This window comes from Typopeltis vanoorti, chromosome 12, assembly GCF_054136105.1.
Source record: "Typopeltis vanoorti isolate ZY-2024b chromosome 12, IOZ_Tvanoo_1.0, whole genome shotgun sequence".
Lineage (NCBI taxonomy): Eukaryota > Metazoa > Arthropoda > Arachnida > Uropygi > Thelyphonidae > Typopeltis > Typopeltis vanoorti.
The window spans coordinates 61,968,977-61,990,985 of NC_143560.1; the positions used below are offsets into that span (position 1 = coordinate 61,968,977).

Sequence of the window (22,009 nt, forward strand, 5' to 3'; positions counted from 1 at the left end):
TAGTTGAGAAATCATGGGCATATAACAAAGATCTGTATTTAAGTTTTGTAGTTCTTCAAAAGGCATATGACAAGGTGCCAAGAGAGAAGCTCATCAATACGCTACAGTTATATGATGTCAGTGTGGCATTATATCAAGCAATACTTCATTTTTATTTGAGTTGCAAGTCAGCAGTTAGAATTGAAGGATGTACCGGAAGATTGTTTAATGTTAAATCTGGTGTGATACAAGGATGTACATTATCCCCTCTATTATTCATTATCTATATGGATCACATCATAAAGGAAAGTGGTATTAAACATGATATCAGAATTGGAGATGTTAATGTCAGCTCTTTGCTTTATGCGGACGATGTTATACTTCTAAATAAATCTGCTACAAGCCTGCAAGATTCCCTGACTAAATTGAATAACTGTTGTAATAGATATGGTATGAAGGTCAGCATTAAAAAGACAAAGACAATGAAAATAGGTAGAATCGTTGAAAATGTCAACTGTGTTGTGAATGGAGAACCTGTTGAACAAGTAAAACATTTCAGCTACTTAGGCACAATTTTTAGTGAAGATGGTAAATTAAATATGAAAATAGAAACAGAATCAACAAATCTGGTGTGGTAGGAAATCAGTTGAATAAATTCATATGGAATAAGAGAGAAATTAGTCTGAACACTAAATTAGCTGTATATAAGACAGTGTTCAAACCAGTTTTAACTCATGGATCTGAGAGCTGGATCAGAAGTAAAACAATTGACCAACATTAGAGACTGCAGATATGAGAGTCCTGAGAAAGATTAGAGGTGTGTACAGTTGGCATCAGTGGCAGTATCATATTAAAATCTAGGATATTAGGAAAGAATTAGACATTGTCAGCATCCAGGAATGCGTTAGCAGAGCTAATTTCAGGTGGTATGGTCACTTAAGCAGAATGGGCGAGGAAAGATTAGCAAAACAAGTGTTCTCTGCCAGGTTGGCAGCAAAACGACCCAGAGGAAGACCAAGATATAGGTGGATTGATACGGTACAAAGCGCCTTAGACGATAGAAATATAAGATCTGATAATGTTGGAGTATTGACAAGTAACAGACTGATTTGGAAGAAAATTATAGATAGGAAGTTAGTGATGTTGTAAATTTTTCATGTAGTACTATCATAGCCTGTACACCCCTTGAGGGTACGTCAGGAATTTGATGATGATTGGTTTCCTTGCTGATGGTGAATGCCAATTCTCTTCTTTATTAAACAATGTCTAAGACATTAGTTGGGGATGATCTTACAGTGCTTGAATGATCCAAGCTTCAAGATCTTGCTTTAATAACCATCCCTAAGAATGATCTCCTTACTAACCGTTCTCTAGTAGGCTAAGGATAATCTAGTGAACTTTAGTGTTTACAAATAGTTTCATAAGAAAGATCTCACTTCATTTCTCCCCTCTCCTATTACTTTTGATAATCTTTAGCTCTCCATTGAAGATCGCATTTCTCTTCTTGGGTCAACTTACATCTCTCGTCTTACCTACTATAAACCCATTACAAATGTAGTCTCCTGAACTTTCAAAACACTTGATATTCTCTTTTGTTCAAGACATTAGATTACTTCTCACTTATACAGATCCTAACACCATATAAATCCCAAATCACCCACCATTAGAATATTGGTCACATTTGGGATGATATACCAAAACCCTCTTTTAAGATATAGTGCTATTCAGAAAAGGGTAGTCCACTTAATGGATGACCTCTTTCTCTCTCTCTCTCTCCCCCAATTACTTTCTCATGAATGTTTTGTTTCTTCTTGCTTTTCTTTTCTATACACAGGGATTATAAAAAGGTAACAGGGGAAGAACCAAAGGCCATTCCTATAAGTAGTATAAGAGCATGTTGAAGAAGGGTGTGAGCAGCAGATTTTTTTATGTAGATAACTGTAGGTGAATAGAACACGTTACTATTCAAACATGTGAATACAGAGAGTGTTAAGAACTTTACAGTTCAATATAGGATATATGTTATCCACTGAGTAAACATCTCACAATCAGTCTACTGACTGTCACAGGGTATAATAATAATAAGTGTTCTTATGGACAATGTTCCTCTAAATTGGGCTAGTGCCCAATTTAGTGGAACTGTTTTTTATTTCATATATATTTTATTTCTTATACTTACATTATATAATTATGTCTTTCATATTGTTTAAACTTAATTTTCTATAATTTAGAATACTGAATAGTAAAATTTATTTGCATTGGCATCATTAAAGTGTGCATCAAAAGCAGGTTCAGTTCCTCCACATAGTACAGCATATCCAGCAGATTTTTTGCCAGAATCACCAGTACCTCGATTTTTCTTATCTAGTATTCCCTTCAGCTAGACTTATATCACAACTTGATTCAGATTTTCAGTTTGTCTTTTGACATGATAACAGTGCTAAATGGGATAATCTCCATAATTTTTACTCTTCCTTTCTTTGATTGAGCTCTTTTTTTCAGTCATTTCTAATCTCAACACTTGCTCTGAATGCTTAACTGAAATTATTATTATGATTACATACCTCCATAATGGTTCAGACCAGCATGATGAGTATTGTCAGTTGTCATTTCACTGTTGAATACTCAACTTACATCCATGCTTTGGTTTTTCTAATAAATCAGCTCAAGCTAATTTCAAAACAAAATCACATATTTCTTCTCTTCATATTTTGAAGCCTGTAATACCAGTAACAATATCATTAACAAATCCAACTTAGAAAATGCCAAATGTACAAAACTTGCCTTATAAAGAAGTGGCATTCATGTTAATTTATGGTCTCTTACTAGGCCATTTGTTAGAATCTCTGGTTGAATGAAACTCTTCCTTCTATAGCCATATTCAGTGTTGCCAAAAGACAAAACTAACTCTGTGATATTTCTCCTCAAAGTCCTGTATAATTGACCAAAAAAATCTCTTGCTGCAATAACAAATACTTCACCTAAATGGAATAAAACCGTTCCTTCTAGATCTGCAGTGTTGCATAAAGACTAAACAGACTCCTTGTCATATTTCTTCTCTAAGTCCTATATAATTGACCAAAGAAATTTTCTTCCTACTATAATAAATACTTCAGCTTAATCTTTCATCAGCAAGAAATAAAGGAACTCTTCAGAGCATCTAAAAAAAAAGAAAATTTCTCATATCACAGAAGTATCTCAGTTCTCAAAGCCTAAAATGACATCTCCAAATCTTTATACACATATAGAGTCGCAATTGACCTTATGCAAATTGTTCAAATGCCCAAACAGATAAGAGATAATCCCAAACACTCAGGACTGCTTCTCACTAGTGATCCCTCCAAATATACTGTGAAAGTTGTATCTCCCTTAGAAATTCTGACCTTGTGTTTATCTTTTCCCCTACTGAGCAACTACCACATAGCCATTTTCAACTAAGAGTCATCGGGCATTATTAGAATGCCAAGTGGAATCACCTCCAAGATTTCTCTGCCTCATTCCCTTAGATTATTGTCTTCAGCCTTCTGGTTTTAGCTGGGATACTCTGTGGAAAATCTTAAGAAAAATGGGAATTCCAGAACACTTGAAACACTTAATAAAACAACTTTACAAGAAGAACTCAGTAGTGAAAATCAACAAAAATACGTCAGAATGGTTCCAAGTAGAAAAAGGAGTGAGACAAGGCTGCATCCTTTCCCCTAATCTATTTAACATCTATGGAGAGCATATAATGAGGAAAGCTCTAGATGGTTGGAAGGATGGAATTTCAATTGGGGGAAAAAAATTAAATGGTCTTAGATATGCTGATGACACAGTACTAATGGCCACTAACATGGGAGAACTAAAATCACTCATAAAGAGTTGAATGGGAAAGCATAAATTGCAGACTAAAAATCAACTATGCTGAGACCAAATATATGGTCATAGGAAAAGAAGTGAACTCTCAATGCAAAATTGATATAGAAAAAGTTGAATAGCGTATATCTTGGAGCATTAATAAAAAAGAAGGCTGCAGATCTGAAATTAAAAGAATTGCAGAAAAGACAGCTTTGTCTTTCCAGAAGATCTGGAAAGACAAAGATATCATGTCGGAGGTTTAGTGGAACATTTATAGCTAGGAAAGGATTAAAATTAATTTTAATGCTTCCAATATTACGTCTCACTCACTGAGACATCTTCAGGGATTACAAATAACGTTTGTAACACACACTCAAATACAGCACAGCACTAAGTGAAACACATGGGTGACTCTCACATGTTTCACTTAGTGTTGTGCTGTATTTGAGTGTGTGTTACAAACGTTATTTGTAATTCCTGAAGATGTCTCAGTGAGTGAGATGAAATATTGGAAGCATTAAAATTAGTTTTATCCTTTCCTAGTGCTGTAAATATTCCATTAAACTTCTAACACGATGTCCCCACAGCACTTAAGCCTCAACACACAGATAGATCTCCCTGACCACTAAAATTATGCTGGTCAACATCCTTGTATTTCCAATTGTCATATATGGTTCAGAGTCATGGACACTAAATAAAATGGATAAAGAAAGAATCAACTCTTTTGAGATGTGGTGTTAGAGAAAGATGCTGAGGATTTCATGGATGGAAAAAATAACTAATGCTAGCATCATTTCACAACTGAACATCAAAAAAACGGCTAAGTGATATTGTTGATAAGAGAATATTTCAATACTTTGGCCACACATCTTTAAGATAATCTGGAAAAGATGATGAAGAAAGAAAAATATTGGGTATCTCACTGGAGAAAGCTTCAGCTACCACAACAGAAAGAAGATGGAAGAGCATTGTTAACAAGGTCAAGGTCTTTAGACATGAGAAGACTGAAGAAGAAGTAAGCCTTGTTTCTCCAAAATATGTGCAAATGCTGTACAAATAAAGAACCAAGCATACAGCAACTGGCTATCATCAAGAACTCTGCCTTCTCATACTGCTTACACGAAATCCTGAAACAGCTGCAAGAAAATCATCAATGCACCAAAAAACGATTTCCAGAGAGCCAAAAGCAGGAAACTTGCATATGTGCCCAAATGGTAGTGCACATTTTGGTCTCTTGCCAAAGCAATTTAGGCCACAACTTTTGCCCCAAAACTGCTCCCACCGCTACTGTACCCAGATGGGTCTATTGCATTGTCACCCACAGAAAATTCCAAATTCCTGGCATCATACTTTTCTTCGAATGCCTTCTTTACTTCGAATTTGGTAATGTTCCCTCATCCACTCCAAACACCCAATGCTCAATGCCTCCACTTGGCTTTCACCAGAAAGTGATCAGAAAAATCCTGTCTAAATTAGATACTAAAAGGTTTCCTGGCCATAACCACATTTCTTCAGTTGTTCTGAAGACTTGCAGGCCAGAGCTGACTCCTATCCTCTACTGTACTGCCTCTTAATGCTCTCTTACTCCACTGGTTTCCATCCTACACCATGGAAAATTAGCCATGTACAACCTATTCCCAAAAATGATGACAAATTTTTACAATCAAACTACCATTCAATCTCTCTCACCTCAGTCAGTCCTCTCCAGAGTAATGGAGATTGCCATCAATACCTAACTCCTATGCTACCTTGAAAGTACTCAACTAATAAATGATTGCTAGTATGAATTCTGCCAATGACATTCAACAGGGCACCCTGCTCACCTATGTCAACCATCTCTGGATAAGTACCATGGAAAGGTTTGGCACATCCCAAACCACTTGGAGATATCAAGTGGGGTTGCACTTGATATCTCTGAGGCTTTCAACAGGGTCTGGCACAAGGGCCTATTAAGTAAGCTCCCATCATTCGGTCTGTCCCATCATTAGGTTGCCAGTTTTCTCACTGGATGCAGTACATTGTATTTCTCCTTTTTTTAAATAACTTAAAAAAATTATGGCTTACACATGTAACAAAAATTATATAGAATTTTATTCAAAAATGCCGATATATTTCATCCAATGTTTTGTGGACATCATCAGGGAGACAGACCATTAACTACATGACGATATCCATATAACATTGGATGAAATATGTTGGAGTTTTTGAATAAAATTCTGTATAATTTTTGTTACATATGTAAGCTGTGAAAGTTATTTAAATTGTCTAGTGCACATGTTCTATTAAAACTACTTATTAAATTCCTCCTTCTCACTGGACAAACCTTGCACCAAACAAACCACCACAACCCACAGAGCAACAACCACAGCAAACTAAATTTCTGATCTCTAAATCTTTCTTCAATGGGGCTCAGATAACCTTTGTCAATTTCATTGCCTGCAAAATGCTGTTTCTGCCTCATTTCCCAGAAAAAAAAAGATCCATATTCTTCCTGCCTTACCTTTGACAACACCCAAATCTCTAAGCAAGATGAGATTTCTTTCCTTGGGATAACCTTCATATCGAGACTGTCCTTGCATAAACACATTACAACTATTGCCTCCTCAGCATCCAAAAAATTAGAATTAGTCTTTTTCTCAGAGCATTACTTTACCTCTCTGAAGCTATTAACTCTGTATAAACCACAAATTCAATTACACTGGCCAACAAAAAAAAAATTTTTCTGCTGATTATGATCTGACACTTGTTTTTTACTAATTTGGGTGCTCTGATTTCAAATATCAAACCCATTTTTCTCTATCACGTCAGGTTTTAACTCTATGGCATTTTCTTTTTGCTAATTTGTAAGTTTTTGATAGTTTTAAGGAGGCAGTACTATTTAGAGGATTAAAAAAAATCGATTTTTTAATATTATTTTCTAAAAGTATGTACTTTTAAAAATCTGTTCCTAACTTTTTATCAAGACATTCGAAAAATTCCCGAAGATATAGCCTATTATTCAAAGCGGTGTGCAGATCAGAATCGGAGCGCTCACCTCTCTCGCTTGTTAGTAAACGAATAAATGCGTAAGAACCTGCAACGGCACGTACTGGCGCTTTGAATGCGAGAGAGGCTGATAACCGACTTAATACATTTAGATGATGAAAAGTAGGCGATGACAACTGCCTAAAATAAATGAATGCTATATGCGTCATAGCGGACAAAGAACGATCGAAATCAGTCAGTCGTTAATCGATCGTGAAAGTATGATGAGCGCTTATAACGTTTCAATAAAGTCTCTGGTTTTTTTTTGTCTTGTTAATTGCATGTTAGTCGGCAGTGAAGAAAATACATCATGTCTACTACTCGAAATTGTGTCAATAGTGAGCGCTCCGATTCAGATCTGCACACCACTTTGAATAATAGACTATATCTTCGGGAATTTTTCGAATTTCTTGATAAAAAGTTAGGAACAAATTTTTAAAAGTACATACTTTCAGTAAATAATATTAAAAAATCGATTTTTTTGATCCTCTAAATAGTACTGCCTCCTTAAAACTATCAAAAACTTACAAATTAGCAAAAAGAAAATGCCATAGAGGAAAAACCTGATGTGATAGAGAAAAATAGGTTTGATATTTGAAATCAGCGCACTCAAATTAGTAAAAAACAAGTCTCATATAAAAGTGAGCAAAAATTGTGTTGGACTGTGTTATCCATCGAGTACTGTTCGCACCTGAAGCGGTGCCTGCAAGAGCTCCCTAAGGAAAGAAGAAGAGAGCAGTCAGACTGGTAAATGAATCATATCTTACAAACTTACTCCAACCACTCTTGCATAGGCATTTAGTATCTACTGCATTCAACTCTTGTAAATATTTCTATGGTAAATGTTCATGAGAACTGCCATTAGTAATTCACCCAAATCCATCAATACATGTGTAGTTACCACCCAGCACTCAGTCACAGTCCAACTCCATACTCATAGAACAAATTTCTCTTCCTGTTTCTTCATTCTTGCTGCTGCTTTACTCTGGAACAGCCTCCCCTCCCATGTATTTCCCAAGGAATACAAGGCGCAGTCCTTCAAATCTAAAATGAACAAGTTCCTTTTTTTCTCAAACCTCTCCCCATACATAGTACTAATGTACTATAAGTTGACCAAGCAACCTCTCATTTATGGACCCAACATTAAAAAAAAACAACATGTATTATAGATTCTACAAATTCTCAAGTGTGAGAATGAGTTTGATATATATGTATATGTAAACATTACATCACATTTGCGTTAATAGCCCAGGTGTGCTTTCAAAATACATACACCTTTGAGCCCTTTGAAAAGATGTAAAGAGGGCACAGCAGGTCAAATTCATAGCATTCTAGTATTTTTAAACCGCTCAGAAGGTGATGCTCAAGACTTTTTTTTTTTTTTTGGCTTTGTTTATTATTCTCCAGAAAGAAAGGCATTTGGAATAAGCATGGATATTCTGACTTTAACCATTTAACTGCAGCAGTGCAAAAACATGAGTGTGCTCCCAATCACGCGTTGAATCGTTTTTAAATCTCAGGATATTTAGATAACAAAGAAAAATTGATGTTACTCATCATAATGAACAGGTAAAGAAAAATAGAGACATTTTAAAAAGATTAATTGATGTATGCTATATGGCTAAGCAAGAGCTTCCTTTGAGAGGTCATGATGAGTCTGAAGATGCTGCTAATCAAGGAAATTATATAGAATTTTTAAATTCCATGAGTATGATCCTCTTTTAGACATTTAAAGACTTTCAGCTTTAGCTGTTGTTCATTTGACCTTTATGTTTTCCATATTTAAGATTATATTAACACGTCTCATTTCCACCTGGGTGCCTGTCATTCCATTATTCCCTGGCAGGTACTAGCTTGGGGTGCTTAAGGGTCAAAGCTGTATAACTGAGAGGAGACCTCCACATAGCCTTTAAAGGAATGCGGAGAACCGACCAGGGCTTCTGACCTAATGTCCAATCCTCACCTTCTCGTGGTGTACCCTGTTGGGTATCTACTTGGATACTGAATGAACGAGGATGGGCTGGCAATTTGGGATTTAGCCGACCAAATTGTATTCTTATTGGTTAAACCAAAATAAATAAACGATGGAACAACACGACAAAATTTCATGCCGGCTAGGGCGTCGCCCGGTTAAACAAGGCCCCCGTTGTTTTCGCCAGGGAACCAGGGCAAACAGCGAAAAGTCAGCTACTGGAACTAATCTGAAAACAAACCCCAACTCAACATCACCAGAGTTAAAGATCGGTACTATCAACGTATGAAGGCTGAATGGCAAAGAAATGGAGCTAGCTGAGGAATTAGATAAGTACCAGATCGACATAATAGAGGTGACTGAAACAAAAAAGACCAAAACTGGTGAGATCTTTCTGAGCAATAAATACAAAATGTTATATTCAGGAAATGACAATCAAGGAAAAGAAGAAGTAGCCATAGTATTCAACACAAAATACGAGGCTAATCTTCTTGAATGGCGGTCAGTCTCAAGTAGAGTAATGTGGGCAAATATGAGAATGGGGAACTGGACAATGAGACTTATTTGTGCCTATGGTCCCACAGAAGGTTCTACTAAGGTAGAAGTGGAGGAATTTTTTGAGGCTTTAGAAAAAGCAACTGACACAATGAAAAAGGAAAAGTTGGTCCTTGTTGGGGATCTAAATAGCAGAGTAGGAAATGATTGTGAGACATACAAAAATATTTTGGGAAAATTTGGAGAAAAGAGCAAACCTAATAATAATGGCAAATTTCTGTTGGATTTCTGCTCAGGACATGGACTGATTATTACTAACACCATGTTCCAACATAAAAATGTGCACAAATTCACATGGAGAGAAGAGGCTAGGAATAAGAAAAGTCTCATTGACTATGTTATTGTTGATAGTGATATTTTCTCCCTGGTCCAGGACACCAGAGTATACAGAGGATTTGAAATTGGAAGTGATCACTATTTAGTCTTGAGCAGGATAAAATTGAATTTCATACTGAAAAGAATAACATGTAAGAAAGTTTTAAAGCGAATAAAAGTTGAGCAGCTCTCAGATGTGAACTGTAGACTAAAATACACAAAGATTATTGAAGAAAAAATGAAAGAGTTTGAGAACGTTATTATTGAAGAAAAAATGAAAGAGTTTGAGAACTGAACGAACGAGGTTCGGCTGGCAATTTGGGATTTAGCCGACCAAATTGTATTCTTATTGGTTAAACCAAAATAAATAAATGATGGTACAACATGACAAAATTTCATGTTGTACCATCAAACCTTGGAGATTCAGTGGCAAACTCTGAAGAGAACATTGATTGATTCTGCCAGAGAGGCATGTGGTGAGGTTGTGTGCAAGGATAAAAAAATCAGAACTCCCTGGTGGACACAGGAAGTTAAAGAGGCAGTGAAGGAAAAGAAGAAAGCATATCAAAAGTTCCTGTCAAATAAGTCAGCTTGTGCTCTTAGAGAATATAGACACAAATGCAAGAATGCTAAACACTGTGTAAAACTAGCTAAACAAAAGTCATAGGAGGACTTTGGCAAGAATATAGAAAATAAATATCAAGAAGGTGGCAAAATATTCTGGAGGTTGTTGAAGAAGCTTAAGAATGGAGGAAAGAGTGCTGTAAAAGGAGTTAGAGATGATAAAGGTGACATGAAAACTGGAGAAAAAGATATCCTTGAAGTATGGAGTAATTACTTTGAAAACTGCTAAATGAAACAAGCAGTGATGACAGCACAGTGATAAAAAAAACACTGACCAGGCATGCAGTCAGGAATACATATCCATACTTGAAGTAGAAAAAGCCATCAAAGGCTTGAAATGTGGAAAGGCAGCAGGCATAGATGATATTCGACCAGAAATGCTGAAGTATGGTGGTATAAAAGTCTTACAGTGACTGCACTGCATAGTTCAGAAAGCCTGGACAGAGGGACGAATTCCTGATGATTGTAGTAGAGCTCTCATAGTACCCATATATAAAAAGGGAAATAAAACTGAATGTGAGCATTACAGAGATATTTCCCTACTGAGTGTTCCTGGCAAAATCTATGCAAGTATACTTGAGAAACGGTTGAGAAGAATTGTGGAAGAAAAGCTTTGTCAAGAACAAGCTGGATTCAGGCCAAACAGAGGCTGTCAGGATCAGATCTTCACTTTACGACAAATAGTCGAGAAAGCATGGGAATATAACAAAGATCTGTATTTAAGTTTTGTCGATTTGGAAAAGGCATAGGACAAGGTGCCAAGAGAGAAGCTATTCAATACGCTGCAGTTATATGGTGTCAATGGGGCATTATATCAAGCAATACTTGGTCTTTATTTGAGTTGTAAGTCAGAAGTGAGAATTGAAGTACAGGAAGATGGTGTAATGTTAAATCTGGTGTGAGACAAGGATGTACATTATCCCCTCTGTTATTCATTATCTATATGGATCACATTATGAACGAAAGTGGTATTATACATGATATCAAAATTGGAGATGTTAATGTCAGCTCTTTGCTTTATGCGGATGATGTTATACTTCTAAATAAATCCGCTACAAGTCTGCAAGATTCTCTGACTAAATTGAATAGCTGTTGTAATAGATATGGTATGAAGGTCAGCAGTAAAAAGACAAAGACAATGAAAATAGGCAGAATCATTGAAAATGTCAACTGTGTTGTGAATGGAGAACCTGTGGAACAAGTAAAACATTTCAGCTACTTAGGCATGATTTTTACTGAAGATGGTAAATTAAATATAGAAATAGACAACAGAATCAGCAAAGCTGGTAAGGTGGAAGTCAATTGAATAAATTAATATGGAATAAGAGAGAAATTAGTGGGAACACTAAATTAGCTGTATACAAGACAGTGTTCAAACCAGTTTTAACTTATGGATCTGAGAGCTGGGTCAGAAGTAAAACACTTGACCAAAGCCTAGAGACCGCAGATATGAGAGTCCTGAGAAAGATTATAATCGTGAACAGATGGCATCAATGGCAATATCATATTAAATACGAGGATATTAGGAAAGAACTTGACATTGTCTGCATCCAGGAATGCGTTAGCAGAGCTAATCTCAGGTGGTATGGTGGTCACCTAAACAGAATGGGCAAGGAAAGATTAGCAAAACAAGTGTTCTCTGCCAGGTTGGCAGCAAAACGACCCAGAGGAAGACCAAGATATAGGTGGATTGATATGGTACAAAGTGCCTTAGATGATAGAAATATAAGATCTGATAATGTCGGAGTCTTGACAAGTAACAGACTGATTTGGAGGAAAAGTATAGATAGGAAGTTAGTAATGATATAATTTTTTCATGTAGTACTATCATATCCTGTACACCCCCTTGTGGGTACATGGCAGGAATTTGATGATGATGATGAGGTACTAGCTTTTAACATATGTAGGCAGATTCTGCATCCAGCAGTTGCATTTTCACAAAGCTTGAGTTCCATCCAGACACATCAATGCAATTAGCATTAAGTGTCTGCATGATATCAAATATCTGAAATGTAATTCAAACTGATTTCAAGTTATATATATATTCACTTTGCTTTTCATAAATTGAGTGCTTTCTGTATCCAATGACTGCATTATAAACAGCTGTTACACATGTTTTCTGGAGCTGAAAATTTCAAAGGTTGTTCAAAGTTTTTTCACTTGGTTATACTATAAAGAAAGATACCAAGAAATTATATACTTGGTTTAATCCTTTATCCAAGAGTAAACAAAGTTTGCGCCTGAAGTATTTTCAGGACTGAGGCAACTCATATAAGGAAGCTAAAACTTCACATCACTTGCCTTAGTATCCCATAATGCAAAGCACATTTCCTTGCAGACATGTATAATGCTATGCATTATGTGAAAGATCACTACCCAGACGAGTTTCGACATTTATTGAGGTCTCATCAGTGGGAGCCAGACCCAAAGGTCATGCTATGGTTGAAGTAATGCAGAAGTGCCTGACACAGTTGGACAACTGTGTCAGGCAGACAAGACAATACAAAAGAACAAACAGGTAGATTATTATGTCTGTATATGAATGCCAGGAGTATCAGAAACAAAGGGATAGAGTTTGTTGCCTTAGTAAATAAGTGAGACCTGGCTATCAGAATCAGACCAACTGGTATTGAGTGTCGAGGATACAGTATTTTTAGGAAGGATAGAGAGGATGAGGGTGCTTAAGGGTCAAAGCTGTGTAACTGAGAGGAGACCTCCACATAGCCTTTAAAGGAATACGGAGAACCGACCAGGGCTTCTGACCTAATGTCCAATCCTCACCTTCTCTTGGTGCACCCTGTTGGGTATCTACCTGGATACTGAATGAAAGAGGATGGGATGGCAATTTGGGATTTAGCTGACCAAATTGTATTCTTATTGACTTAAACCAAAATATAAAATTATGGTACAACATGACAAAATTTCATGCTGGCTAGGGCGTTGCTCGGTTACACAAGGTCCCCGTTGTTTTTGCCAGGGAACCAGGGTAAACTTCAAAAAGCCAGCTACTGGAACAAATCTCAAAACACACTCCCTCAATATCACCAGAGTTAAAGATCGGTACTATCAACATAAAAATTCTGAATGGCAAAGAAATGGAGCTAGCTGAGGAATTAGATAAGTACTAGATCGATATAATAGGGGTGACTGAAACAAAAAAGACAAAAACTCTGATGAAGTCTTTCTGAGCAATAAATACAAAATGTTATATTCAGGCAATGACAATCAGTATTCAACAATAAATACGAGGCTAATCTTCTTGAATGGCAGGTAGTCTCAAGTAGAGTGATGTGGGCAAATATGAGAATGGGGAACTGGACAATGAGACTTATTTGTGCCTATAGTCCCACAGAAGGTTCTACTAAGGTAGAAATAGAGGAATTTTTTGAGGCTTTAGAGAAAGCAACTGACACAATGAAAAAGGAAAAGATGGTCCTTGTTGGGGATCTAAATAGCAGAGTAGGAAATGATTGTCAGACATACAAAAATATTTTGGGAAAATTTGGAGAAAAGAGCAAATCTAATAACAATGGCTAATACATTGGATTTCTGCTCAGGATGTGGACTGGTTATTTCTAACACCATGTTCCAACATAAAAATGTGCACAAATTCACATGGAGAGAAGAGGCAAGGAATAAGAAAATAAGAAAAGTCTCATTGACTGTTATTGTTAATACTGATATTTTCTCCCTTGTACAGGACACCAGAGTGTACAGAGTATTTGAAATTGGAAGTGATCACTATTTAGTCTTGAGCAGGATAAAATTGAATTTCATATTGTGAAAAGAATAACATGTTAGAAAGTTTTAAAGCGAATAAAAGTTGAGTAGCTCTCAGATGTGAACTGTAGACTAAAATACACAAAGATTATTGAAGAAAAAATGAAAGAGTTTGAGAACAGGACCCAAACCTTGGAGATTCAGTGGCAAGCCTTGAAGAAAACCCTGATTGAATCAGCCAGAGAGGCATGTGGTGAAGTTGTCTGCAAGGATAGAAAAATCAGAACTCCATGGTGGACACAGGAAGTTAAAGAGGCAGTGAAGGAAAAGAAGAAAGCATATCAAAAGTTGCTGGCAAATAAGTCAGCTTTTGCTCTTAGAGAATACAGAGACAAATGTAAGAAAGCTAAACACTGTGTAAAACTGGCTAAACAAAAGTAATGGGAGAATGTTGGTAAGAACATGGAAAATAAATATCAAGAAAGTGGCAAAATATTCTGGAGGTTGTTGAAGAAGTTTAGAAATGGAGGAAAGAGTGCTGTAAAAGGAGTTAGAAATGATAAAGGTGACATGAAAATATTTGAAAAAGATATCCTTCAATTATGGAGTAATTACTTCGAAAAATTGCTAAATGAAACAACCAGTGATAGCATAGTGATAAAAAACACTGACCAGGCATGCAGTCAGGAATACATATCCATACTTGAAGTAGAAAAAGCCATCAAAGGCTTGGAATGTGGAAAGGCAGCAGGAGTAGATGATATTCGACAGAAATGCTGAAGTATCGTGGTATAAAAGTCTTACAGTGGCTGCACTGCATAGTTCAGAAGGCCTGGACAGAGGGACGAATTCCCAATGATTGGAGTAGAGCTCTCATAGTACCCATATATAAAAAGGGAAATAAAACTGAATGTGAGAATTACAGAGGTATTTCCCTACTGAGTGTTCCTGGTAAGATTTATGTAAGTATACTTGAGAAACGGTTGAGAAGAATAGTGGAAGAAAAGCATGGTGAAGAACAAGCTGGATTAGGGCCAAATAGAGGCTGTCAGGATCAGATCTTCACTTTACGACAAATAGTTGAGAAGTCATGGGAATATAACAAAGATCTGTAATTAAGTTTTGTCAATCTGGAAAAGGCATATTACAAGGTGCCAAGAGAGAAGCTCTTCAATACACTTCAGTTATATGGTGTCAATGTGGCATTATATCAAGCAATACTTAGCCTTTATTTGAGTTGTAAGTCAAAACAAGTGTTCTCTGCCAGGTTGGCAGGAAAACGACCCAGAGGAAGACCAAGATATAAGTGGATTGATGCGGTATAAAGTGCCTTAGTTGATAGAAATATAAGATCTGATAATGTCGGAGTCTTGGTCAATAACAGACTGATTTGGAGGAACATTGTAGATATGAAGTTATAAATGATGTAAATTTTTCATGTAGTACTATCATGTCCTGTACATCCCTTGACGGTACATGGCAGAAATTTTATGATGATGATGATAGATATGAGAGGAAGGGACATGCTGCTAATGATATCGGATGACTTAAATCCAGTTAGATTTGAGACCTATGACTGTAGCAATACTACTAACAATATTTCATGTGGCAGTGAATTTTGAAGCCATCTGGTGTGAGGTGGAATCTAACAAGACTAATTACATAGGGAGGTGTTGTTACATACCTGGTGGATCGATTGCTCGTGATGAAGAAATGTATCACCAAATAAAGATGAGCGCGAAAAGAGTAATCATAATGGGAGACTTTAATTATCCAAATATTGATTGGGTAGCAGTAGAATCTCATGAGAAGAATGAAATGCATTTATTGAGCTGTTGTAGGACAACTTCCTCAAGCAGCATGTGACAGAAGGAATGCGAGTGCAAAGAGTATTAGATTTGTTGGAAGTTTTTTCCCCACTTGGTTAGACTGTTTAGACAATGCTGAAAGCTGGAAATTATGACCAACTGAGGAGTATACTGAGTTCAGTGGAATGGGACCGATTGCTGGATGGAAAGAATATCAACAGTGAATGGGAAGCATTTAAACAATACTTAAATGATGCGATATCAGAATGTGTCCCGAGAGTTTGAAGAATAAATAGAGTAAGAGTCAAATAGAGGTGTAATCTTATTAAGGAAGAGATTCGTAAGAAAAGGACGATGTGGAAGGAATACCGTTTGCATAAGGATGACATCCGTTATGAATGTTATAAGCAGCAGGCTAGAATAGTTGCAACTGTTGTACGGAAAGCGAAGTCGGAGTATGAAAAGAAACTGGCTCTGCATGGGTTGTCTTTAGCATGCAGAGCCAGTCTGTTGATATGCTGCAAGTAAAAGAAAGAATGAATATGAAAGAATATCTCTTCTAAATTCAGATGGAGTGAGGGTTACTGATGCAGAAGAGGTTATTCAGTTAATGAGTGCCCATTTTGTTAAAGGCTATCAACCTGGTGAACGCAACATTGAGCTCACCATTACCTCTTCACTAGATGAAGAAACGCCGGTGTGTGAGGCCGAGGTATTAGAGCTGTTGCACAAATTGTATAAGAATTCAGCAATAGGGACTGATGGGATATCAGCACATGTACTAAAAGCATGTTCACCTGAACTGGTTATTCCTTTGACCAGGGTGGTGCAAAAACCGACGTATCCAACTATCGACCAATTAGTATCTCAGGAGTGGTGGTGAAGATTTTGGAAAAATTGTTTAGGGCCTGCATTCAGAAATGGGTTGTAAATCTCTACTTTGCAATGAACAACATGGATTTACTAAGGGAAGGTCGTGTTTTAGCAACTTGCTCGCATTCTATAACAATGTTTCCAATGAACTAGACAAGGGGAATGGATATACCATGATAATTTTGGATTTTGTTAAGGCTTTTGACAGAATGCAGCATGGTAGACTGTTGTATAAATTGGAGAAAATGGATTTGGGTTATACAATATTAGCATGGATAAGAGGATGGCTGACTGACAGATATCAAAATGTGGTATGTAGGGATCTGAGTCTGCAAGGTTTAAGGTAACAAGTGGTGTACCACAAGGATCAGTGCTTGATCCACTGTTATTCAATCTGTACATTAATGATATTGGGATGGATTTGACAAGTGACATACAGCTATTTGCTGATGATGCAAAGATAGGTAAGGTAATCAGGAATGCTGCTGATATACAGTCTTTGCAGAATGATTTGAATAGGCTGAATTATGGGCAGGAAAATGGATGTCAGTTCAGTGTGAGTAAATGTAAAGTCATTCACTTTGGCATGATTAGATATCCAGTGTCATATTATATTGATGAAATTAGGCTAGGGATCTTGGAGTGTTAATAGATAGGAAGTTGAAGTTCAGGGGCCATGTGGCAAAGATTGCAAATACAGCAAAAGATAATTGCAATGCTGAAACGAATATTCATATGTAAAGATAAGTGTGTTATTTTGCCTCTTTACAGGGCCTTCATAAGACCTCACTTCGACTATTGTGCGCCGGTCTGGTTTCCTGGTTTCCGTTGTGATTCTGATATATGGGAGAGAGTACAAAGAAGCGTGTTAAAAAAATATATCAGAATTGTGGAATACTGATTACGAAGACAGATTGAGAATTTGTAGACTGCAGATACTAGCGAACAGGGTGATATGATTGAAACTTACAAACTTCTGAAAGGATCATATACAGGATTTCAGTTGATGGAATTTTTCATTTTATGAAGGATGGGGGAAAGGACCAGAAGGCATCGTTGGAAGCTGAGAATGAAGGCCTCCAAGAAGGGTGTGAGGGCTAGATTTTTCTCTCAGAGGGTGGTGCATGATTGGAATGGATTGCCTTTGGATATTGTGAGTGCAAGTAGTATGAATGAATTCAAGAATAAGTACGATAGCTGGTGTGTGTGGTATGTGGCCTCCCTCAATGAGTCTCTGACTCCCTGGAGGTCTCTCTTAATAATAAAAAATAAAATAAGAAAAATGAGGACTCTCATTGGCTCCATGGTAAACATACAAAAAATGAGTCTATACACTATAGACTGGAGATCATACTGTGCCATGTGTGGTCTGCACTTTTAATTGGTAGGTCCATTACAAGATTGATTAGCCAATACTACAATGCATTAGGCAAAGCATCTGTATCTCTGAAACATTTTGTTATGTGCTTTTCTTCTGATTATGTTAATTGTGAATAACAAAACCTACACCTTTGGGGAACATTTGTTTAATGGGCTTGGTCATTTTAGCTATTGTGCAACATAACATATGGTAAACAGGTAAAATTGTTAAAATAGCTTAGAAGTTATTGCTTACATTTTAAAGATATTACAAATTCTGTTGCTAACTACATTACAGTGTCTCTATATTTGAACAGGTAGGAAAAAATAATAGGTCAGAACGATTTGAAGATTATGAGCTTACATATACTGCACCTGTTCCTCCTGATGGTTTGTGGGTCAGTAATATTTTTTTAATATTAATATTTCATTAATTACATATTCTATTCTTGATTTTATTTTCAAATATTTTGTTAGTTTCTCCTTAGACAAGTTATCATTTTAAAATGATTAAGTGTAATGATAAAATTATATTAATTTAAACATTAGTATCCTATTTTAGAGAAATATACATTTCTTTAATGACTGCTCTACTAACTGTGACCTTGGCAGTTGAGATACTAAATTAAGTCACTATAGTTAACTCTCACTATAGTGAGTGTTAACTATAGTGAGAATTTTCTTCAGCATAGAATTGTGCTCATTGGATTTCATTTGGGATTTCTTAGTAGTTTCTTATTAGAATGGTGTTGGCTATGGTTAGAGTTGACTGTGCATTTAGAAGTATTTTAATATCTCAATATCATTTAACATAGCCAATATTTTTATATTAAGGCATTTCTGATGGTAGCAACTTAATTTAGTGATTTTAGTTTACCCTTAAGAAGCTGATTATAACAGCATTGAAACTAATAGAACATGAAAGAAATATTCCACATTTTTTCTTTGGTGATGCAGTTTGATAGTCAAATTCACCTCAGGGAACTACATAAAAGCTGAAAATATTAATGAGTGTAAGAAAAATAAGAGGTGAATAAATGCAGAAACTTACATAGTCACATAAGCAAAGTGAATATTAGCTCCAGCATTATTTCAAAGCCCTTTCACCTAGCTGCAAGAATGTATAACATATGAAATATCACAAACAACCATGAATCAGATGTCACAGTTTTTAAAAAAAAACAGTGTAACATTAAATCTGTCGTATATCTTTGTTGAGGATAATCTGAGTTCATAGTATCATTTCTCTAAAACATCATTATTATTATGGACCTCCATGGTATCATAAAAGTCATCAGAGGAAACCCATCTTAGACAACACAAAGTCTATTATACCACAACTTTTAAATCCATTCAGTGTCTGCAGTGAAAGGATTTAAAATGGATTCACTACTTTATCAATCAAAACGAATTCCATTGTGCAACCACCCTCTATCTGAAAAAGCTACTTCTCACCCTCATACTCACCACCTTCTTTCACGACTTCCAGAGATGACCTCTTGTCTTTCCCCCCCCCCCATTCTACTACATAAAAAATCTTCCCTGTGTCAATCCTGTAAATTCCTCTCAGTAGTTTAAATGTCTCAATCATGTCACCTCTTCACCTTCTGTGGATCAGACTCTGTAGTTTGCATGCCCTCAGTCTATCCTCATAACTGACATTACAGAGTCCTGATGTAATTTTGGTTATCTACCTCTGTACCCTCTCCAAGATTAATCCCAGTGACCATATTTAGGCACAATCTGAACTTGGTCTGATCGGAGCTTTATAAGCAGAATCACCATTCTTTCATCTCTACTGGTCAAAGTTCTTCATAGTTCGCATCTTAGGTAACCAGTACCTTAGTACTGAGTTACATTCCCGACCTTTGCAATATGCCTCTAAATTTTAAATTTTTATCGAGATCACCGTAGGATCCCTTCTCTCGTCAGCTTTCTTTAGCATATATTTGCAAATAGAATATACAGCCTCCCATCTGTAGATTCCAAATTTCAAGACCTTGCATTTAGTTGCATTAGTCAACTAAATGTAAACAACCAAATCAGCTCCACTATCATCTGTGCTGGTCATTTTGCCTTCTTTTCTATCTAATAGGATCATTTGACAATAATCATTTCTCCTCCTGCTGGTCACATAATGTAAGAATTCTTTAGTATTTTCCTTGGGCTGTAGAGCTAATCTCTCCTCATGTTCCATTTTTGTATTCCTTACTATAATAGTCTCTTTCGTGGTCTGAGTCTTCCTCATGCAACTGTTCTCCATTTCTCGCTTTATGCTTTTTCCATAACTCATGCAGATTATGGGAAAAAATATAAAAAGAGAGGTGGAGAGCAGTTGCTTCCAGATGAAAAATCTGTAGTTCCTGTTTGATTTCATTAATCATTCACTTGATGCCAAATCATTGTTTTTTTTTTGTTTGTTTGTTTGTTTTGTTTTCACTTGAGAAATGCTGTTTGACATTGCTGCTGATAAATATGTTTTCACTAGCCCCATGCTCTACTGATATCTCTCTCCCTTGCAATTCTCCCATTCATTAATACTGCCCCAGGCTGATTTTTAAGATTATTATAGTCATCTGCCTTATAATTGCACATAAATTCCTTTCTCCTTGAAACTGCTACGTGTCTTTTTAGCCTCCAAATCAAAACTGCATAGTTACTTTGCCAGTGGGAGGCAAGATTGACAAGGACCAAATCCAAAACTCTCAATTCTCATGTTGCCTGAGACATTTATCCCTCAAGAATTCCATAAATTCCATTTCCTTACCACTCAGTACTTATCCTTGAGAAGTCAGTCAACCTATAGTATAATAGTACCATGGATGGGCAAATTTATACTGCTATAGTTAAAATTTCCTATAATGATCACTTTGTACTTTTTAAATTGGTTTTCCTAAACATTCCCTGCTTATCACCCTGTTTATTCCCTGGCCTATAGCAACATCCCGCTAAATATTTTGTCCAGCCCACCTCTACCTCACACCATACCATACACTTTCAAAACCATTAATGTCATTTCCTTCCAAAATCTCTACTATGAGAGGACTCAACTAATCACAAGCAATCCTGGCTGGCTCGCGTAGTTCTTTGGCTAAGTGGTTAGTATATCCGCTTTCCAGCCAAAAGGCTGCGGGTTCGAATCCTGCTGTGGACATGGATGTTTGTGATTGTCTGTGAAAATACTAGTGGTGATGGTCTGTGGTAGATGGCATTGGTGTAGTTGCGATCAGTTGGTGGAGACAGAGTTGTAGAGCAGTGCCCTCCCTTGATAAGTCTTTGGACTCCCTGGAGGTGTCAAATAATAATAATAATACTCCACTACCTCATTTGCTTTTCCTTTCGTCCTGAAATATGCTATACCTTTCTTCTTCTATACTTGTTAAGACATCATCTTCTAGTCTGTGTTTCATCAGTTCTAGTAATCTTAGGACATACTGAGGTTATCAATTTTCTTGCTTTATTTGTCATGCTTCTGGCATTTGTATAAACAAACATCAGTGCATTGTCACTGATGTTTGTTTATAGGAATTCTCTACCCATTATTATTCTCTTTAGACTTTGTTTGACTCAGCAATATACCATACATTCTCCCATCTCCCAAGTGACTGTCCCCACAAAATGCCATCCCTGCTACCATTCACTCTAGCAACTATAGTTCCATGCTTTAATACTCATTTGCCCTGAAAACAATCTCCCCAAATGCTTGTACCCTTCCATGTTCCAATGCAGTCCATCTCTTGCATGCAGCTCTCTTCTATCCTCAGATGAGCTCCAAATATTCCAAACCTCTCTTTCAATATATCCTTGCACTGTCTTCCCTTCTATACTTTTCTAGTACACAGTTTCAAATAGTGAATAACTGAGAGGAGACCTACACAGTCTTTAAAGGAATGCAGAGAACCGACCATGGCTTCTGACCTAATGTCCAATCCTCACCTTCTCG

At 36.6% G+C, this 22,009-nt stretch overlaps 1 protein-coding gene across 3 annotated transcripts in view; it reads left to right on the forward strand.

Annotated features, from left to right (window-relative positions):
* Positions 1–22,009, forward strand: part of LOC150100828 (E3 ubiquitin-protein ligase RNF13-like) — a 189,734-nt gene that overhangs the window by 42,547 nt on the left and 125,178 nt on the right. For all 3 annotated transcript variants that reach the window (XM_090401458.1, XM_090401459.1, XM_090401457.1), the window contains exon 3: positions 18,384–18,464. In XM_090401458.1, the coding sequence (XP_090257584.1) occupies positions 18,384–18,464 (81 nt within the window). The remainder of the gene's footprint in view (positions 1–18,383; positions 18,465–22,009) is intronic.